The 23,041-nt window shown below is 34.6% G+C and overlaps 1 protein-coding gene across 3 annotated transcripts in view; it reads left to right on the top strand.

Moving 5' to 3' along the window:
* LOC107690813 (pre-B-cell leukemia transcription factor 1-like) overlaps nt 1-23,041 on the top strand; it is an 82,923-nt gene that overhangs the window by 52,602 nt on the left and 7,280 nt on the right. The window contains exons 3-8 of one of the 3 annotated variants that reach the window (XM_016489226.1): nt 7,355-7,551; nt 11,516-11,706; nt 13,542-13,677; nt 15,989-16,148; nt 17,398-17,510; nt 19,537-19,626. In XM_016489226.1, the coding sequence (XP_016344712.1) occupies nt 7,355-7,551; nt 11,516-11,706; nt 13,542-13,677; nt 15,989-16,148; nt 17,398-17,510; nt 19,537-19,626 (887 nt within the window). The remainder of the gene's footprint in view (nt 1-7,354; nt 7,552-11,515; nt 11,707-13,541; nt 13,678-15,988; nt 16,149-17,397; nt 17,511-19,536; nt 19,627-23,041) is intronic. The other 2 variants (XM_016489228.1, XM_016489227.1) reach the window with 2 other exon arrangements.

The raw sequence follows: 23,041 nt of genomic DNA, 5'->3' as shown, positions 1-23,041 counted from the left end.
AATATTATACTAACATTTACATTTTTTTATTTTTTTTTTATTTAGCATGCTGTACTTCAGCAATTAGACAGACTGCACATTAAAAGCGCTGTCCTTTTTTTTTTTTAAGCATCCTGCCATAAATGTTGTTTTTATGACACAATATTAAGTTAAAAATAGTCCCGCTTAAAAAAAGCTAAATAATGCATTTTGTTCTTTTCTTTTGATTTCCAACTAAACATTTTTTAGTCAACTAATTGTTTAGACAACTTTTTATTTGTCAAGTTTTAAGAAACAGTAAGCTGTAAGTGTCAATCCTGCTGTAGTTTGTGCAACTTCTGGTCATTAAAACAGCCTGTTTCACTTTGAGGGTAGAAAATTGTCAGGAAAAACTGTAGCATGTCTGTTTTCGAGTAACATTTTAAATGCTACAAACAGTCTCCTGATTGAACAGATTTAAGGAGGTGTCTGATGGTCTCCTCTGGTCCTGTTGGACACCATCCAGTCACAAACTCCCATCTGCGTCTTGTGCTTGTGCAATTAAGATGGGTTCAGCTGCCTCCTTTTATAGAAGTTCAATGAATATTTCAGTATCTGTGGGAGAGTGGCATGAAGCAGAAGCACTTGATGTTTGGCTAATGGGAAATGCAGAGGACTCTGAGTCCTAAACAGTGCACGGTGAAAAAGAAGAAAAATACAAGGCTTTTGGAGAGGAGCCACCTTGAGAAAAGGACAAGGTGCATAAATCCTGCATGCACCTTTCCTCCAATAACACGGTTTTTCGGAAATTAAACGTATCGTCTTCGATAAACAAACCAACGGAGAGAAAATCCATTGTCTGGTCAGCCTGTGGCCTTAGGTTTTTATTAAATATTGATTTGATTTGTAAAAGGCCACACGCTGTGGGGTTGAGCAAATGTCATGAACTCCTGTTTGTTTTGTTGCGCTTCTAACAATCTGTTGAACCGAGCGGCTGATGTTTGGGGTTAGTGGCTCAAGTAAAAAGCAGCCAATCTTCTTGATCTTCTGAATGCTGATCTGGCAGAGTAAGCCTGAATTTGCTATTTGCAAATATTATTCCTGTTGTGCATGTGGGATGTAACTTGCAACAGCTGACAAAACAAGCGCAGGCTGAGTAAATCTTCAGTAATGTCAAGTAAATGTCTAGATGGAGATGTTTGCGCTCAGTTGAAAAAAATAAAAAAATTTGATCTCATATCTTAATGAAGGAATTATAGTTAATAGTTTCATGTTGTGAGCCATTTCTGATATGGATTTTAGTTCCTCGTTCCCTCATAAAGGTTATTTTATTTTATTTTATTTTATTTTATTTTATTTTATTTTATTTTATTTATAGAGTCTGACACATTTTCTTTAAAAAAAAAAAGGATAAAATTGGTAAATGTTTTTATTTAATTTCGTTTTATTCGTTTTTTTATTTATTTTTCTTTTAATGGAATCCTAGTCTGACACATTTTCTTCAGAAGATATCAAATGTAATTGTATAATTTTTTTTTATTAGAAATCTAGAGTCTGACACATTTTCTTTTAAAAAAAAAATATAAAATTGGTTATTTTTTGTTTTTGTTTAATTTTTTTTCATTTAATTAATTTTATTAGAAGCCTAGAATCTGACACTTTTTCCTCAAAATATGTAAAAATTGAATTTATTTTATTTATAAAGGAAGTTTATACCTTATCTGATTTTCTAACACTTTTTTTTTTTTTTTTTTTTTTGCGTCAAATTAAGTGTTATAATGTGATTCCTGGCTTGTATAATTAAAAAAAAGGCTTGCTAAAGAGAAAATGAAAACAAGGATAAGGATGTCTTTTCTCCGAAGTGCTAGCCTAGAATCTGACACTTTTTCCTCAAAATATGTAAAAATGGAATTTATTTTATTTCAGGCCACATTTGTTTGTTACATCATAAAGAAAGTATTCAGTCTTATAGCTTTTTTTTAATCTGATTTTCAAACACTTTTTCTTAATTTTTCAAATGAAGTGTTATAATCTTGTGATTGATCTCAGAGCTGGTTGGTTGTGAATGTAGTGAAAATGAATGGGGAAATGATTCCAGACTTGATTGAGGAATGAGAAAGAAGGCTTGTTAAAGAGAAAAGGATGCTAACAAGGATAGGGATGTCTTTTTCTCCAAGGCGCTAAGCTATCGGCTCCACGCTGCCCTGCTGGAGGAATCACGCAGCTCCGAAACCGGAAAATATTAGCAGGAATCAATTAGCCTACCATTATGGAGTAAAGTGGCCTTCAGTGGGTCGTGTAATTATGACCCCGAGCCAAGCCTCTTCTGAGCGTGCAGGACCCTTTACCTCATTCTGCTTAATCGTATTTATTTAAGAGAATCCATTCAGTGGTTTTAATTATGTGCTCTCGTTTACGAGAGAGATAAATAAATCATCATTTGTCTCGGTGAGACGTGGTCTTGTAGGATATTCCCGTGTGTGGTTTATAAGTGCAGTTTTGACTCTTTAACCAAGTAAATTGGGAATAAATGCATAAAGGAATGTTATTTCAGGTTTAATTATTCGGCAGAAAAGAAATAAAGGAAATAATTAGGAAATCTATAGAAAATTGAACTCATTTAGAACAGTATATTTGGACCTAAACCCCAAATATTAAACTTCAACACGTAACTTGTCCCACACTATTTTCTTCAAATCACACGGCTCGTTAAGCAGAGTTGGTATTTTTCTATGTGATCTGATTTAATTTGGCAAATTATTTTATTTTATTTTATTATTTTACTAAATATGTTTTTAATTATTTATTTTGTTTTATTTTATTTGATATTATTTATTTAATAAATAAATATTGTTTTATTTGTTACCAATTTTACATGTTTTAAAGAAAATGTGTCATATTCTAGGTTTCTAATAAAATTAAATTAAATAATAAAAAAATGAAATTAAAACAAAAAAAAATCACCTTTTTTTCAAGAAAATGTCTCAGACTCTAAGGTTTAATTTAATTTAGGAATTAAAAATGTATTTTTATTTTATTTTGTTATGTTTTGTTTTATTTTATTATTTTACTAAATGTGTTTTTATTTATTTATTTAGTTTTATTTTATTTGATATTATTTATTTCATAAATAAATATTTTTGAATTTTTTTTTTTTTTTACCAATTTAAATTTTTTTTTAAGAAAATGTGTCATATTCTAGGTTTCTAATAAAATTAAATTAAATAATAAAAAAATTAAATTAAAACAAAAAAAAAAAACTTTTTTTCAAGAAAAGGTCTCAGACTCTAAGATTTAATTTAATTTAGGAATTAAAAATGTATTTTATTTTATTTTGTTTTGTTTTGTTTTATATTATTTATTTATCTATTTTGTTTTATTTTAATAGAAACCTACAATCTGACACAATTTATTATTTTTTTTTACCAATTTTACATTTTTTTAAAGAAAATGTGTCATATTCTAGGTTTGTAATAAAATTAAATACAATTTAAAAAATGAAATTAAAATGAAAAATTACCTTTTTCAAGAAAATGTCTCAGACTCTAAGATTTAATTTAATTTATGAATTAAAAATGTATTTTATTTTATTTTATTTTATTTTATTTTGTTTTATTTTATTATTTTACTAAATGTGTTTTTATTTATTTATTTATTTTGTTTTATTTGATTTGATATTTATTTATTTATCTATTTTGTTTTATTTTAATAGAAACCTACAGTCTGACACATTGTCTTCAGAACATTCAGAAGCAATTTTAAATTTTTTAAAGAAAAATGTTTTTATATTTTATTTTGATTTGATTTTATGACAAGAGACTTTACATGTGCTTGTTATATGCTTGTTTTTATTCATTGCAGGATAATTTCACATGTCCAACTTGCAGTGTATCCACACCTGAACCCATAGAAAATGACAGCGTTTGATTGGTGGGATGGATGCGTATCCAGTTTGTGCAGACGCTGTATGAAGAGCAGCTGTGCTCTCGTGGTTTGGTCTTTTGCTCTGTGTAACAATCAGCTGTCAATGATGAGGGATGACAGTCGAGCCCAAATGGCGGGATCCTGATGCCGTCACAGCGCTCCTGACAGATGCTACAGCCGTGTGTTTTCTGGGTGAAACCGCGTCAGCAGCAGCAGGAAGTCTCTGTTTGTGGCGAGCACGTGTGAAACTATAGACAGGATCAGGTTCTTGCCAGATCACCGCATTACAGCACACTTGTAAACCTGACTTGATTTTATAGTGCTTGAAGCATTGCTCAATATGACCTCATGAATCCGCTACGGCTCTCCATAAAGGCTCTCACGCTTGTATGTTCAGATTATTTGTTTTCTTTCTCTTAACTTTTGATCCCGTGCCATTTGTATTCTTTCAAACGAGTGTATCATATTGCGTTTGGCTTGGGGGGTTTCGCTCTGTGTCCATCAGCTTTTGGTTTTAACAGACTGATGGTGGAGATTCATCCAGCCAAGTCAAATAAACACCCGCCAATGTGAAACCGGTGCTTGGCAGAGGGGAGCCTCGTCGTTTCGTGAACGGGGGATTTTTATGTTCCATTTTCACTTGACAGTCTAGACATTTTATAACGTTGGGCCTTGAGTTTCTGTCAAGACTCCCTTGTGCTCACAGTCTAGGTTTTTACTTCTAAACGTGCTGTAAAACATGTGCTAAACTTGTGTGATGAGTGCGTTTTAGTCCTTATTCTCTGGTTTTTGGATATTGTGATACAAGTCAGAGTGTCTCAGTGCCTTTGAAAGGTATGTTTATATGGCGTTTATGAGTTGTTAACTACAGGCAAGCCGCGTTATGTTCTGCTTTGTGTTTTTCAGTAATCGAGTGAAATTACAGGAGGCGTATAAAATAAGAAACACCTGCTTTGTGGACTTTTATTGCATTGCTTTTTAGTGCTTGTGCTCTAAAATTGATCAGACTTACAGTTTTCATCTGCTGGATGATAAAACAGATGAAGAAATCCCACAGACTTGCATAAAAAAAAACATTACCTTGGCAATAGTTTTTTTAAAGGGGTCACGTGTGTGTTGTTATTTTATGTTAGGGTTAGGGTTTTTTATTTTTTTATTTAACATTTTATTTTATGATTTATTTATGAATCACTCTTCAAATCACACACCTCGTTCAGTACAGTTGTTCTGTTATTTTTCTATGCGATCTGACCTCATTTGTCTAATTATTTATTTGATTTGATTTTATTTGTTTATTCGATTTTATTTCATTTTAATAGAAGCCCAGAGTCTAACACAATTTTTTTATAAGATATATAAAAAATTTTCCAAGTGATTTGACATCATTTGGCAAATGATTTAATTAATTTCTATATATTTTGATACATGTTGCTAATCCGTGTTATCTGCGTAGCCTGTGAGATTTTCCCCATCTGAAGCCATACCAGCGTTTCAGGTTGTTTCAGGATGTTTCTGTTGTTGCCTGTGAAACTCAGAAACACAGAATCTCGCATTCGGGCTCCTGCTGGGCCCCAGCCGTGAACTCTTGACCGCCAACAGCCTTTGCATTTGCATTTTGACTTAAGGAGGAGGTCAGAGTCACGTCCCCCTCCCAAAGCCTCTCGATGGCCATCCAGCCGGCCTCTTTCTCACCGTCTGAAACCGGGCCGCAGCGGTCTGGGGTTAATGCACCGGTGCACAGCTTTGTCTCTGGATTAATGAAGTGTTTCCTTTCACTCCCAGACAATGCGGCCCATAATCAGTGTTCACGCGGTAGATGACCGTCCCACCACAGCCTTAAAGTCTCAGAGTCGCTTCTTTTGCCCATGTGTCAGAACTAGTGAGGAAATTACTACATCTACCTCTGACTCGCTAACTGGATGTGACATTAGATGAGAGACGAGAATGTCACTGATAATTAAAATGGAAGGAAGATCAAACCTGGCAGCAGGATCGTGTGCCGATCAGAGCTGAACTGAGAAAAAGCCTTTTATATTCCACAGATCAGTCCCTGGATTTATACTGAGAGAGAAAACAAGATGTCGAATTGTATTTTAAATTTGAACTGCATATATCATTTTTATTGCATTACTACATTTAAATAATGATAATAATAATGCATGTATTTTATATTTATATAATATACAAGTTTCAAAATAATATAGTAAAAGAGTATTATATTATATAGTTTTTATATAAAGATATTTATATAAATATCATTATTTATAATGCTAATACTACCACTAATAATATTGTTCTAGTATTTTATATAATGTAGTATTATAATATATAGTTTTTATATAAAGGTATTTATATAAATACCATTATTTATAATGATACTGCTACAAATAGTGATAATTATATTTTTTTGAATGTTGTGTTATATAGAATAATAATAATAACAGTATTGTTGTATATAGTTTTTAAAATAAGGATATTCATATACATATCAAATACGTAAGTAATAATAATAATAATAATAATATAATGTATGTGTTTATGTATAGTTTTTATATAAAGATATTTATATAAATTATTTAAATAATACTACTACTAATCAACATATGCTAGTATTTTATATAATGTAGTGTTAATACACTATATATGCATACTATATATAGTTTTTTTAATATAATGATATTTATATAAGTATCAAATATGTATATTCAAATTAAATGACAAAAAATAATAGTTCCTTTATGAAATGGGTACTTGTCTAATATCATATGGTGGAAGAGCACATTATTTCTCTAGAGAATGATTTAAGTGTGTGTTTATTTCCTTTTCTTTGTGTGTGTGTGTGTGTATGTGGTCCAGCATGTGTGTGTGTGTGTGTGTGTGTGTGTGTGTATGTGTGAGAGTGTGTGTGTGTGTGTGTGTGTATGTGTGAGAGTGTGTGTGTGTGTGTGTGTGTATGTGTGAGAGTGTGTGTGTGTGTGTGTGTGTATGTGTGAGAGTGTGTGTGTGTGTGTGTGTGTATGTGTGAGAGTGTGTGTGTGTGTGTGTGTGTGTGTATGTGGTCCAGCGTGTGTGTGTGTGTGGTCCAGCATGTGTTTGTGTGAGTGTGTGTGTGTGTGTGTGAGTGAGTCTGATGTAAAATCGAAGCACTAAGGCCCTCTAGTGTCAGAGCCGGAGAGCGCAGGGATGCTGAGATTTACAGCCACAGAGCATAAGCGCTGAGTGGGAAGCTCATGATATGAATTAGATTAAGTTTTATTATATCATCATAAAACTTGGCAAAGTCAACTGCAGCCTTGAACGTTTTTTTGTTTCGGCCTCAAAGACAATTCATCAGAAAGAGCTGATTCTCTGTGGATCGATGAGGCCGGACCCGTCGTGCCAGACTCAGTATATTCAAAGCCTCTGCCGTCACACGGTGCATCCTGGGATATCGAGCTGTTTGATTAACCTTTCCGTGCTTGTTTCGTTCCAGTGTTGAGTATCCGTGGCGCCCAGGAGGAGGAGTCTCCCGATGCCCAGCTGATGCGATTGGACAACATGCTGCTGGCGGAGGGCGTGTCCGGGCCGGAGAAAGGGGGCCCCGATAACTCGGCCGAACACTCCGATTACAGAGCCAAACTCACCCAGATCCGCCAGATCTACCACACCGAGCTGGAGAAGTACGAACAGGTCAGAAAACCTGAAGAATATGTGCAGCGGCCAATAATTGGCAGCCAGTTTACCATACTGAACATGGCGATAAGTTTGTATAAACAAAAATGCAAAAGAAAGATATTGACAGACAGATTCTGAAAGCTTCTAGCACTTTTACAGGGATGCTGCTTAAAGTACTAATAATATTAGTGTAAACTATGCTTGAATAACTATGCTATTAATAATTTTGAATTTTATTTTATATCATATATTCTTATAATATTATAGTATATAGATATTATATAAGATAGTTATATAAATATCATTATTTATAACAATATTGAACTTATAGTAATAATATTGAACTGAATTTAAACAATTGAACTGAATAATGACACTATTATCTTCTGCTTTCCACTGCTTTAAACTATTTAGTATCCTTGAGATACTATAATAATGTTTAATAATATTTTGAATAATTTTTTATTTTAATATTTTCTGTTTTCTTTTTAATTTAAGTTAAAGTTTGAGTAATTTTGTTGTTTTTTGTCATTTTTAATCATTTTTTTATTTGTCTATATGGTTTTTATTTATTTTTATTTTGTTTTATTTTTAGTTATTTTAGGACATCAAGTTAAACTAAATTAAAATGAGAAAAAAATAATGTTTTTATTATTTTTTTTACATTTCAATTAGCATTTATTTTCTTTCAAGTAAGCAACATTTTTGAATGGTTTTAATTTTAGTTTCAGTTTTAGTTAACTATAATAACCCTGCTATTTACAATCTAAATTAAATCTGATTCATAAATTGATCAATTTTACTTTTTTTTTTTTTTTTTTGCTTGAACAACTATGCTATTAATCTGAATTTGTGAGGATTTCAGCATCTTAAAACTTTGACATACTCAAAACCAGACAGATTTTTTGACTGATGGAAATCATTTTTATTTTATTTGGAATAACATGCATTGAAGAATCGTTTGAAGTAACACCAGCAACGTTTGCTTAAGTAAACACTTCAATTTTGATTTCATGTTGACTGTAATATCTCATAATTTAGATTAGTGCAACATCTGTTTGACTGCCGTTGTTATACTTTAATGTAGTGTGTGTGCGTGGCTCAACATTTTTTTTAAGAAAATGACTGATAGTTTCGCTAGATAAGAGCCTTATTCCTCGGCTGGGATCGTGTAGAGCTCTTCGAAGCTGCACTGAAACTGCAATCTGACCTTCAGCCCGTTGGTCCCCATTGAAGTCCATTATATGGAGAAAAATCCTGGAATGTTTTCCTCAAAAACCTTTATTTTTTTGCGACTGAAGAAAGAAAGACATGAAGATCTTGGATGACATGGGGGCGAGTAAATTATCAGGAAATGTTTATTGTGGAAGTGAACTACTGCTTTAAATGTGCTTTACAAATAAAATTGTGCTCACATACTTCTCTCATTCGGCATGAATACAAATGTGCATAAGTTGCAGCATGTTTCAGGTGATTAAAAAACGTATATTTTAAAACTTACCACGACTTCTATTTTGGGAAATCTGGTAGTCAGTGGCTTGAAATTAAACTTTTTATTTGTTTGTTTGTTTTTTTAATTATTAAAAATCTTAAGGAAATTCTTGAAGGAAATGTATTACTTAATTAATTGCATTATATAAGTCGATTTGGAATATGAGTTGCAGCATGTTTTTAAATGATTAAAAAAGTGATTCTGAAAATACGGTAACCCAAGGGCTTGAATTAAACATTTCGGTTTGAAATCTTTTTTTTAATTATTTGAAAACATCTTATGGAAATTCATTATTTAATTCATTGATTGCATTATATAAGTCAGAGCATGTTTTTAAATTATTAAAAAACATGATTTATAATTGGAACATACGGTAGTCCAAGGGCTTGAAATACAACTTACTGTTTGGAATCTTTTTTTAAATGATTAAAACTCAGAAGGAAATTCTGTATTTCAAGCGTGTGTGAATGTGGTTTGTATGTAAATGACTGCTGCTGAGATCAGGCTGCTGTAGGTTCTTAAATACTCAGGACTTGACTGGTTATAGCCATCAGCATCGTGATGAGCATCATTCATGTTTAAGTGTGAGTATCAGTGCCTGCCATACTGGCTCTCAGTGCGGTCAGACAATAGATCCATCCCTGATGATAAACCGTACGGACAGAGGAGAGGTGATGTACTGAAATGCATTCTGGGACAGGGCCAGGTGTCCTCTGTTTGTTTGTTCACAAAAGGACATTCATAGCTGTCATAGAGAACCGCAAACACACACACAGACGGACCACCCGGCACAAGAGCGAAAACACCCTTCATCATCCGCTCTGTAACTGTTGTTGTGGTCTTCCCATGAGTCCTGGTTCTCCTGACGCTCTCTGCTCTCTTACTCATCTGTTTGTGTTGCTCCGTGAGTAATGACAATCTCATGCCAATGAGGCCATTTCAGAATTAAGGCACAATATTGAAAGTGTAACGACTCCGTCACCCTCATTTTTATGCATGATTAATGAACTCTATGGAGGAATGAGGGCTCAAGAGATGGATGAGTTTTTATAGATATCACTGCATTACAATACATAGACAGCATCCACACTGTCATACGTTCACCAGCATACTGTTCATTCAGAATTCATATGTGGACCCGGAATAACGCTAAATTATTTTTGCTGTTTTTGAGACAGTTAATTATATTTTTTATGGGTGATATTTAATATTATGATTGTTGGTAGTGTTCACAATGAAGCTCCAGTGTATAATTTTAAGTACACTCTTAAAAATAAAGGTGCTTCACGATGCAATAGAAGAACCTTTTTGTCTAAATGGTTCCATAAAGAACCTTTAACATCTGAAGAACCTTTCTGTTTCACAAAAGGTTCTTTGTGGCGAAAGAAGTTTCTTCAGATTATAAAAAGGTAAGAAAGAGATGGTTCTTTAAAGAACCTTTGACTGAATGGTTCTTTGTGGAACCAAAAATGGTTCTTCTATGGCATCGCTTGAAGAACCTTTTGAAGCACCTTTATTTTTAAGAGTGTAGCATGGAAACATTTGGTGTACACTACTTTTGGATCGGTATGATTTTTCATGTTTTTTTTCCTCCAATTTTATTTGATCAAAAATATAGAAAAAAAACAGTAAAATTGTGAAATATTATTACAATTTAAAATAACTGTTTACTATTGACATATATATTAAAATGTAATTTATTTCTGTGATCAAAGCTGGATTTTCAGCATCATTACTGCAGTCTTCAGTGTCACATGATCTTCAGAAATCATTCTAATATGCTGATTTGCTGCTCAAGAAACATTTCTGATTATTATCAGTGTTGAAAACAGTTGTGCTGCTTAATGTTTTAGTAAAAACTGTGATGCATTTTATTTCTCAGGATTCTTTGATGAATCGAAAGTTAAAAAGAACAGCATTTATTTGAAGTAGAAATCTTCTCTAACATTATAAATGTCTTTACTGTCACTTTTGATCAATTTAATGCACGCTTGCTGAATAAAACTATTAATTTCTTTCAAAAAATCTTACTCAGACTTTTTTGAATCATATGTAGAAAAGGTGGATAACTTTAGTACTTTTGTAATCAGGCATAGAAAGTTTGAACTCTTTAAAATAATAAGCTTTTCTTTGATCAAATATACTTAAGTTAGTCTAGGATTCTGTTTTTAAAACTTTGTTCTGCTTCGACCATTAGAATTAAACAGGCTGTTGTTGTTTCTGTATGTAAATGAGCTCTGTTATGATTGGCTAATTGGCTAGTGACAAAAAGTTACTTAAAACTGAACTGAACTGTTGATATGCAAAGGTGGGTGGCAATATGTTAATGAGCTCACAGTTGTGATGTCATAACGTTTATGGTTACTGAACAAGTAGCTAAAAGTCCTGACTGAACCCTGTTTTCCATGATATGAGCTCTTGAACCTGTTTCTGTAAGCCGTATCTTGTTATGGCAACATGCATGTGTCTGTGTTTCTCTCTTTCCAGGCGTGTAACGAGTTCACGACCCATGTGATGAACCTGCTGAGAGAGCAGTCTCGCACGCGGCCCATCTCGCCCAAAGAGATCGAGCGCATGGTCAACATCATCCACCGCAAGTTCAGCTCCATCCAGATGCAGCTCAAGCAGAGCACCTGCGAGGCCGTCATGATCCTGCGCTCCCGCTTCCTCGACGCCAGGTCCGTGCATGTTGCATCTGTTTCATGCATTTGAGCGCAAATCCACTCGTAATCAAACCCTGCGCTCTCATTCTTCTCCCCGGAGCAGATCACGCTCAGCGCTAAGCTTCTAACTATCACATCCGTGTCAACAAACGCTCCTGCGCTTTATTTGCACACGTGTGTTTTCCTGTTTCCCTTTAGGGCCGCATCCAAACCCACACACTCGTTGCTATGTTGAGTCCATCCCTTTCTCAGTGTAATCGCTTGTTCTCTTTGAAACGTGCTTGGGATTTGCATACATTTCTGTGCGGATAAATCACGCTGGAAGCCTGGAGTCGGAGGCATAACATTTAAATGAGCTTCGTGTTTCCTTGCAGCACTCAGAATCCATTCTCCGTCTCTTTGGAGCATGCTCAGTTCCTCTGATTAATCCTCTCTCCGGCTGAGACCATGCTGTGCTCATTTGCATTTAGTGAAGAGGGGTTTTGGGGAGGAAATCGGCTCACCCTCTGTTCCGGCCCTTCAGTGCTGCATATGTAAACCCCCCGAGATGAGCTCCAATCGCACACTCTTAACCCACAGATGAGTGATGCCGAGAGGAGGTTGAATTCATTGGCACCCGAAGCTCAATTTAGAGTATTTCAGCTTCTCTTTGAGTATGTGTGGGGTCTGCTTTATTCTTCCTTTCAAGCATTGAAGCATCTGCCTGCTGGATTTGTCTTTGCACACTTACACGAAATAGGCTGCAAAATATGGCCTTAATCTATGGAAATAGTTTAAGGAGGCCAAACTAAATATTACATGTGCTGCTTTAATTTACATGTATTTTATGTATTTCATGTTACCAATTTAGATTGGGATTAATATGTAGTTTAAACTTCAAAATAAAGACATTTAAATTAAATTAATTACAATAATATAATGCAATAAAATAAAATAATAAATGAAATAATAAAATATTATTATACAGATTGAAATAAATAGGTAACCGTGTTGCATATTCAGTTTAAATCAATCTATCACTCAGTATAAAGTAACATTCAAGTAAAAGTAAATGAATAGAAAACAAAATGAATTTGAAATAAAATACCATAAAAATTATATCAAATGAAATGAAATATAATAAACTGAAATAAATAGATAGCAGGGTTGCATATTCAGTTTAAATCAATCTGTTACTCAGTATAAAGTAAAATTAAAGTAGGAGTAAATAAAATTTTATTAAAAATGAATTTGAAATGAAATAATATAAAATGAAATTGAATGAAATTAAATGAAATAAATAGGTAACAGTTGCATATTCAGTTTAAATCAGTAGAGAGCGAGTTAGTTGATATATCATTATTGATCAAATTATTGTTTATTTCCAATAAATTAAAGAACAAATATTTGATAATTTTTCTGACAGTATCTTTGGTAACAGGGTTGAATAGTAGCTTTTACCTTTTATACCTTTTACTTTTCATGCTAGGTTTTATGATTTATCCAACTTTTCAATTTTACTAGTTTATCTAACATTGAAAATTCTCACATTTCATGGTAGCTTTGACCTGCTTTTCAAGCTGGATTTTATGTTTTACCCAGTTTTTTAAATTTTACTAGTTTATCTAAGAATAAATAATCTCTCATAAATAATCTCTCATTAAATCCCACAACAACAAAAACGTGTGGTTTGTGTCTCTAATTTTCTTAAAGTAATGGGTCACCTAAGTGTAGATGGTCAGCGGCAGTTACTTACTCTATATTTACCAAAATATTTGATATGAAACATGAAGTATATGCAACAGCACAAGTTCTGGCAAGATGTCCAAATCTGATTTGTTTTGTGTTGCTCTCTCCCTCTGTCTGCACAGGAGGAAAAGACGAAACTTCAACAAACAGGCCACAGAGATCCTGAACGAATATTTCTACTCTCATCTCAGTAACCCGTATCCCAGCGAGGAGGCCAAAGAAGAGCTGGCCAAGAAGTGTTCGATCACCATGTCGCAGGTACAACACTGAAAACCATCCGTTCATTACCACCACCCGAAATATAGTACCCACAAATCGTTCTACTGATCTCTCACAGTTCAGGGATAGGAATGGTTCTTTAATATTCAGTATGGCATGTTTAGCATATTTATATACCATGCATTTTCAAAAAAATACCATAGAGTTACAATTGCACGCTTTCCAAAAATGCTGTCCAGGTAGGCAGCTCGCCAGATATTGAGACACATCCGATGTTTGTTTCTACCTGTTTTGCATGTAAAATATATCAGTAATACTCACGTGAGTTCAGCCTCATGCAACTCGAAAACAAAATCATTTGCAGCATGGCACCACATGCCTCTTAGCATTTTTCATCTGCTGCGCTAAATGCATAATGCATTCTAAACTATTTAATAAATTTAGCTGAAATGATTGTATGATGCATTTAGGCCTGGTTTTGAGTCAGACTCGCGGGATGAGTGATGACTGCCGCACCGTTTGTTATATAGAAACACCTTTAGCCTCTCGCGGGAACGGGAAGCTTAGCTGCAGGATTGATTAGCTTTTCATGGTAATGGTGTTTATCATTAGCGCAGAGCCTCATCCGCTGCTGTATTAGCCGTAATGGGTGTTAGTGTGTGTTGAGTGATTGCTGTCAGTGTATACTGTGATCATAGCTGCCAGAGTGTAAGTGATCATTTATTTTAATGTTAGTGTGTGTGTGTGTGTGTGTGTGTGTGTGTGTGTGTGTGTGTCCATCATGGTTAGACCTCTGTCCTTGTGGCTATCACAAGTATTGTCGATAGCATCCTTCATTGTCGTGAAGTCTGCCAGCCACTGTTGCATTTTGCTTCAGCTGGTCATATGTGCTGTGATCAGAATATGCTATCAGAATAAAACTGAAAATCAAAAATTGAGGCTCTTGAGCACTTTTTCAGCCCAAAATGCACTGAGCATTTTATTTTTGCACAAAGATTGCTAGTATCTTGGCATGTAATAATTTTTTGGATATGCAGCAAATGAATTGCAAGTATTGAGTTTTTACTCTTTTGGAATCTTTTAGCAGTAGTTCAAACTTTTTAGCAAAGGCTGCACATTGAGTGTGTACTTGGTTATGTATTTCATTGTTCTACACTGCACAAGAGTTTCACTCAAAAACCCCATGCAAATGGCAAGTAACACATTCATTAATAAATGTGAAGTTTTCAAGTAGAAAGACTGAAATAGTATTTTCAGTACTCAAATAATTGTTTTATTTAGAACTGAGAAAAATCATTTTTACAGTGGTTCGCGTTGCTGTAAAGAATCCCAAGTTTTCTGCTGGCCATTGTGGTGGCGTTCATGTGTGCCGAGTTTTTTATTATTATTTTTATAAAAAAATATTTGTTGACGGACGGAAAATACTATTTCAGTCTTTCTACTTAAAATTTTCACATGGAAATTTAACATGATCTCACTATGTTGTAGGGAGTTTTCGTTTTGGTTATTTAATGCTTTGTTTGTATTTTTTGTCAAGAAAATATCTGAACTTTTAACACTTAGATTAAATAATGAATCAAGAAGGAGAAACGGTTAAAGAATTAAAAATTGTGAGTGCATTGAACTATAATATTCAATGCATCGTGTGTACAGTATGCACTACTGTTCAAACTTTGGGGTCAGTATGATGTTTTTAAAAGAAATTATTACTTTTATTCACCAAGGACACGTTAAATTGATCCAAAGTGACAGTAAAGGTATTTATAATGTTACAAAAGATTTCATTTCAAATAAATGCTGTTCTTTTGAACTTTCCATTCATCAAAGAATCCTGAAAAACCATTAACGTTCCCACAAAAATATGAAGCAGCTCAACTGTTTCCAAATTGATAATAATCAGAAATGTTTCTTGAGCAGCAAATCAGCATATTAGAATGATTTCTGAAGGATCATGTGACACTGAAGACTGGAGTAATGATGCTGAAAATTCAGCTTTGATCACAGAAATAAATTACAGTTTAACAGATATTCACATAGAAAACAGTTATTTTAAATCGTAATAATATTTCAGAATTTTACAATTTTTACTGTATTTTTGATCAAATAAATGCAGCCTTGGTGAGCAGAAGAGACTTCTTTCAAAAACCTTACCGACCCCAAACTTTTGAATGATATACTGTACATATTTGTGTACTACACATGATTTTTGCATGATGTAATGTGTGACCAGTGTGTCAAGTTGCATCTAAGAACCTGTTTATTTTTCGTTGTCCATCATGGTTTGTTCGCATGGGGTTCAAGAGGACACAGTATTGGAAAACACATGTCTTAACAATGTTTTTCTGGGCAGGTTTCCAACTGGTTCGGAAACAAACGGATCCGATATAAGAAGAACATCGGAAAATTCCAGGAAGAAGCCAACATCTACGCGGCCAGAACGGCTGTGAGCGCGGCGAGTGTGTCGGCACATGGCAGCCAGACCAATTCCCCGTCCACTCCAAACTCAGCAGGTGAGGCGATATAAACTCTCCACTCATTCCCATGATGCCTGATGAGGGGCAGGACTTCATACAGCCATGCAGCTGGAGAGCTGATGTCACACTGTGGGAAATGTCTTTTGTTAGTATATGAGAAGACTTTATTGTATGTGGAGCTGAAAGCTAGTCTCTGAAAAACGATTGAAAATTTTTTCACCTGAAACGGGACGAGGGCTCTGTCAAAATATTAAAAATACACTACAGTTCCAGAGTTTGGGGTCGGTAAGATATTTATGTTTTTGAAAAAAGTCTCTTCTGCTCACCAAGGCTGCATTTATTTGATAAAAAAAACTGTAATATTGTGAAATATTGTTACTATTTTAAATATTTAAAAGTATTTTTTTATCTATGTGAATTTATTGTAAAATTTAATTTATTTCTGTGATAAAAGCTGAATTTTCAGCATCATTACTCCAGTCTTCAGTGTCACATGATCTTTCAGAAATCATTCTAATAGTGTCTCATGATCTTCAGAAATCATTCTAATATGCTGATTTGCTGCTCAAGAAACATTCTGATTATTATCAATGCTGAAAAATCAAATATCAATGCAGTTGTGCTGCCGAATATTTCTGTGGAAACCATCATACATTTTATTTTTCAAGATTCTTTGATGAATAGAAAGTTCAAAAGAACAGCATTTGTTTGAAATAGAAATCTTTTGTAACATTATCAATGTCTTTACTGTCACTTTTCAAATAAAAATATGAATTTCTTTAAAAAAAATAAATTACATTTTACTGACCCCAAACTTTTGAACAGTAGTGTAAATTTTTTACAAGTTATGGATTATACAACTTGGACATTTTTTCTCATTGAAAATTCTGTTGCACACAAAAAGACGTGTGAAAACATCAGACTATAGAAATAAAATCGTATGCAAATGTGAATGTTGACTCAAGATCAATCAAAGATTTTACATGTCTTTCTCACAAACATGTTTCGCATCAGATTAAAATTAATATTGCCATTTAACTGAAAAATAAATTCTGTTGTTATTTTTATAAGCTCAGACCAAATATGCACATATCTGAGTTTGCTTTTAGCTGGATCTCTCCTGCTTAGCATTGATTCTTGATCTTCGTCTTCTTTATGGGCTGCTGGATCTTATGCTCTGAAAAGCTTATCTAACTATAACTCTGCATTCCTGCTTCCTTGAATTCTTCAAACTCATTTCTCTGGCTTGTTCTGTCTCTCTCTGTTGTGTCTGTGCCCCTCTCAGGTTCTGCTGGCTCTTTTAACATGTCAAACTCTGGCGATTTGTTTATGAGTGTTCAGTCTCTGAATGGGGACTCGTACCAGAGCTCTCAGGTGGGAGCCAATGTGCAGTCACAGGTATAGTGCCAATAAATCACTAAACAACCCTTAGCGCACCAGCACACACACTACAGCTCTCGTCGTGGGGGTGTAGCAACATGATAAACATTTCTAGTGTGTGTGTTTTAAGTAAAATCTTGATGTAGGAAAAGATTTTCTTCTTTACGATATTCTAAAGTTTCTAAAGCTTGTGAACTGCCTGTCTGTCTACTGCCTACATAGGAAGCTGACTGAATTTGAACCTGATTTGAAACGCTCTACATAGACAGTAGTGGTCAACTGATATACCTGCTTCCTTGAATTCTTCAAACTCATTTCTCTGGCTTGTTCTGTCTCTCTCTGTTGTGTCTGTGCACCTCTCAGGTTCTGCTGGCTCTTTTAACATGTCAAACTCTGGCGATTTGTTTATGAGTGTTCAGTCTCTGAATGGGGACTCGTACCAGAGCTCTCAGGTGGGAGCCAATGTGCAGTCACAGGTATAGTGCCAATAAATCACTAAACAACCCTTAGCGCACCAGCACACACACTACAGCTCTCGTCGTGGGGGTGTAGCAACATGATAAACATTTCTAGTGTGTGTGTTTTAAGTAAAATCTTGATGTAGGAAAAGATTTTCTTCTTTACGATATTCTAAAGTTTCTAAAGCTTGTGAACTGCCTGTCTGTCTACTGCCTACATAGGAAGCTGACTGAATTTGAACCTGATTTGAAACGCTCTACATAGACAGTAGTGGTCAACTGATATATCGGCCGATATTTGGAATTTTGTTTATTATTGGCATAGGCCAAAAAGTTTATCTGTTTTTGCCGATGTGTCGGAAGCAGGACTTTTATTTTGACAGCACAGAATCAAGAAGTTGACACCTAAATAAAATGTTTATTTTAGATGTTTTTTTTTTTTTGTCAAGTACAACTTTTTATCATATGAATGTATAAATATGTAAAATAAATATCAATTTCATTTCCGCATTTGTTATGAATGTGCTTCTACTATCTTTATATTAAATAGGGATATGATACATAGACTTTATATTGGCCACCCTGCTCTCCAAGATTTCGGCATTGGCAATCACAAAAATCAATATTGGTCCGCTACTAATAGACAGCAACTCGATTAATGACTTCAATAGAGCTGCTAATGAATAAAAGCATAATCATACACATTGTGTAAAGTATTACAATTTGATCATTTTAAATTATATCTGAACCTTTCTATTAATACTTTTCAGTATTGCATGACATATACTGTTCAAAAGTTTGAGGTCAGTAAGATTTTATTTATTTATTTATTGGAAAAAATACTTTCTATTCATCAAAGAATCCTGAAGAATAAAATGTAGCACGATTTCCACAAAAATATTGGGCAGCACAACTGTTTTCAACATTGATAATAATCAGAAATGTTTCTTGAGCAGCAAATCAGCATATTAGAATGATTTCTGAAGATCATGTGACACTGAAGACTGGAGTAATGATGCTGAAAATACAGCTTTGATCACAGAAATAAATTACATTTTACAATATATTCACATAGAAAACATTTATTTGAAATTGTAATAATATTTCACAATTTTTACTGTATTTTTGATCAAATAAATGCAGCCTTGGTGAACAAAAGTTGGTGACCAAGTCTTACTGGCCGCAAACCTCTGAACAGTAGTGTATGTATGTTTTTAATCAACATTTCTCTTGTTTTGTCTGCGATTTTGGATCATTTTTGTTCTAATGCGTTTTGGAAGTCCACAATGCTACTGTAGATTTTGGCCAAAATTGTATCTTATAAGGCAGCAATTTGGAGAATGCTGTCTAGGTAGGCAGCTCACTAGGCTTCAGAACAGAGCCATAGAGACAGGCTTTGTAATGTGTTTTATTGTTCGCGTGTCATCATGTGTTTGTACGTCTGTCTTTGTGTCGTCTGTTACTGTTGTTTGCTTTCTTTGACCTTGCTTTCTTCTTTGTCGTGTCGTCTGACTTTGCTTTGTTTGCGACCTTGCGTTCGCGTCTCGCACGCTCTGACTTTGCCGTGTTGTTTTGCGGTGTTTCAGGTGGATACCCTTCGCCATGTTATCAGCCAGACAGGAGGATACAGTGATGGCCTCGCAGCAAACCAGATGTACAGTCCGCAGGGCATCAATGTAAGGCGAGAAAAAACACTTCTTTTTTTCCCCCTTCCTCTTGTTTTGCCCTCTACCAATTATTTCAAAGCCATAGGGCTCAGAATGCCACTTAGTGCGACTTGTCTGGGAATCGTGGTCACTTAGTTGATTGCCTGTGTGTCGCGAGAGCCACGGGCGGCGCGCTGCCCAGCGAAACGTGGACACCAGAGCGGCCCCGCGTCTGTCTGAGCCCATCACATCCAATCAGATCGGTCCGGCACCTGCAGCCACGCGCCCCGCTGACGGGAACAGGTGACACCGGCTGCAAATGTATGGCCCCTCGCCGTGCCCCAAAGTCACCAGACTCTGATTATCCCCCCAAGGGTGGCGCACAAAAACACTCGGCGCTAAAAATACAGCCGCACGCCTATGGTACAACACTCGTAGGAGGACATCCTGTGTGTTTTCGCTCGCATTCGGGAAAGGAGGGGCGCTGCTGGCAACTTGGCGCGCCGAGAAAATTCACAGCGACAAGCCGTGTGGTAAAGGGGAAAATCAATACGACAGACACACGGGGAGCGGAGTGTGGACTTGGAACAGCAATCCAAGCACATTGCTCAGATCAGGTTCCTGCCGAGCTAATGGCTTTGACAGCGAGCCGAGAAGAGAAAGAGAGAGAGAGAGAGAGAGAGAGTAGAGGGGGAGGCCGGTCTGCGTCGCCGTCCCGCTGCCGTTCTGCCGCGCTTCACCGGCCGTATGTTAATGAGATCAAACGCGTTCGCGGGAAAAGCACGGATGTATGCAAATCCCATCCTGCATTTTCTGGAGAATTGTGGGCTTGATTTTGATGGACAGACGCACAGAACAGTGCTCAATTCACAAGTATTTTAATAACGCATTTAATACAATACAAAGCATTTATATTGCATAACATAGGCCTACACAGGTCCCATGGTCAAGTTTACAAATATATAATAAAGATAAATATATAATATTTAGTATTTGTGTTATTGTATAAACTCTACTGTTCAAAATATTGAGGTCAGTAATTTTTTAAAAGTAATTAATTCTTTTTTTTCAGCAAGAATGCATTTAATTCATCAAAGTGACAGTAAAGACATTTTTAATGTAATTTTTTTTTTTTGTTTCCACAAAAATATTAAGCTGCAACTTTTTTAAGTTGATAATAATGATGCTGAAAATACAGCTTTGATCACAGGAATAAACTACATTATAGAATTCACATAGAAAACAGTTATTTTAATAGTATTTGTAATAATATTTAATAATATTACTGTTTTTACTGGATTGATTGATTGATCAAATAAATGCATTTTTTATATTTTTAAAAATCTTACTGACCCTAAACGTTTGAATGGTAGTATATGATATTATTATAAGTGTCATTGAAATGAATTAAATCTTAAAATGATTTGCATAGTTAACGCAAATTCAAAATCTAAAATATTTTAACTGTTAGACATTGATTGTGTGAGTGCAGTCTCTATTAAATTATTTAATAGTATTTTATCCACATTAATCCTTATCCACGGAAATAAATTGATCAGAAGGTGTGTGATCCCTCAATATTATTCATAGTTTTGTAGCAAATTATTGCATCAGTATAAAATGACTGTTCACAGGAGTACATATACAGAGTTCATGGATGGCGCAGTCTGATAGGTCTAACTCAATCTGACATGACATCATTATCACATGGCACAGCTGATTGGTTCTCTCCTGTATCGGTAGCCAATGAGCTCGCTGCTCAACATTCAAATATATGACTAGTGCTTGCCGTAGCAGTGCAGCTTGTTTCAGAAACCCTCCACCTTCCCCAGCTCCACCTGTATAGATCTGCTACGAGGTGATTCATGTATGCTATATGGGGGTTGTTTCATGTATGTTATATTTGCAGCAGCAATATTTCTTACATGCTCACAGCAGCATGTTGTGGATGTATTGGCAGTAGCAAGTCTCGGTACTTGCTCTGCAGCAGCAGCAGCAGCGTAGCAGATCTATTCCGCCAAGACCAAATACATTAACATTGTCATGTACATTACCATGCCAAAAATTATATATATATGACAGAAATATATATCAGCTAATTTAAGACTTTGAATGTAGCTCATCCCTTCAAAGCTGCAAGATTTTGTGTTATAATGCATATAGATTTGCTCCAAAAGTATTTGGACACTTAAGTGACAGTTATTAATGTCTGAATGTCACTGCATTAGAGAAGTTCACCACATGAATGCTTTCCACTAGTGTCTCACAACCACAAAGTGGCACAGCTCACTTTGCTTGTACATTGTCTTTCCTTAAAATTAATGACACCTGCTTTGATATTTTATAATCTAATGCAATAATATTCATGCATTTTTAATTGTGATTGGAGTGTTGAGATACTTTGGGGGCCGCTGCACATTAAATTGAGAGAAACAGAAAGCATTAGTGGCACACAAATTACAGAGATGAGATTTGATACTGTGTCTGTTGGGGTTTTTTCAGCCTGCATTCAACAGCAGCATTTAAGACATTTCCTCTGTTCTTTTATTGGGTTTGATTGAGGAACAGACCAGCGTTTGCAGCTCTTTCTGTCTGTGAGATTAGTGATGCATTCTGCTGCGTCTCTCTGTTTTCTCTCAGTGTCCTTCACTGATTCTTGATTCTTTTCTCTCAATGCATCTCAGTGTTTTTGTGTGTGTGTCAGTATAAATGACAAGCATCACACACAGAGCTCTTACACGCGACTCCTGTTTTCTGAGGATGTAATCATTTCAGACTGACAGAAACCTGCGCTGCCAATTAAATCACTGATAATATTTAATTGGCAAAATTTTTTGACTTTGTAAACACTAACAAAGAAATTATTACATTTTTTTGAGTTTGATTTTAGGAAGAATCTTACAGTATGTTCACTAAAGCTGTATTCATTTGACCAAAAATACACTAAAAAGTTGCATTTATATTAATATTGAATATATTCAAATAGAAAAGTTGTAAAAATTGTAATGATATTTCACTGTTATTACCGTTTAAATCAGCTGTCATCTATTTGAATATACTTCTAAATGTAATTCATTCCTGTGAAGTTTGTGGTGTTTTTTTAATGTTTTTGAAAGAAGTCTCTTCTGCTCATCAAGGCTGCATTTATTTCATTAAAATCAGTAATATTGTGAAATATTATTCTATTTTGTTTTCTATTGTAATAGATTGTAAAATGTCATTTATTTCTGTGATCAAAGCTGAATTTTCAGCATCATTACTCCAGTCTTCAGTGTCACATGATCTTCAGAAATCATTCTAATATGCTGATTTGCTGCTCAAGAAATCTAAAGGTGTCCTTTTTCAAAAAATAAAAATAAAAAACAAAAAATAATAATAAAATAATAATAAATAAATAAAATGTAAAAAATTAAATAAAATTCAATATATATATATATATATATAT

This window comes from Sinocyclocheilus anshuiensis, unplaced genomic scaffold (genome assembly GCF_001515605.1).
Source record: "Sinocyclocheilus anshuiensis isolate Anshui unplaced genomic scaffold, SAMN03320099.WGS_v1.1 scaffold1753, whole genome shotgun sequence".
NCBI classification, from domain to species: Eukaryota; Metazoa; Chordata; class Actinopteri; order Cypriniformes; family Cyprinidae; genus Sinocyclocheilus; species Sinocyclocheilus anshuiensis.
The sequence above is the reverse complement of the archived record's forward strand: the minus strand, read 5'-3'. Positions and strand labels throughout refer to the sequence as shown.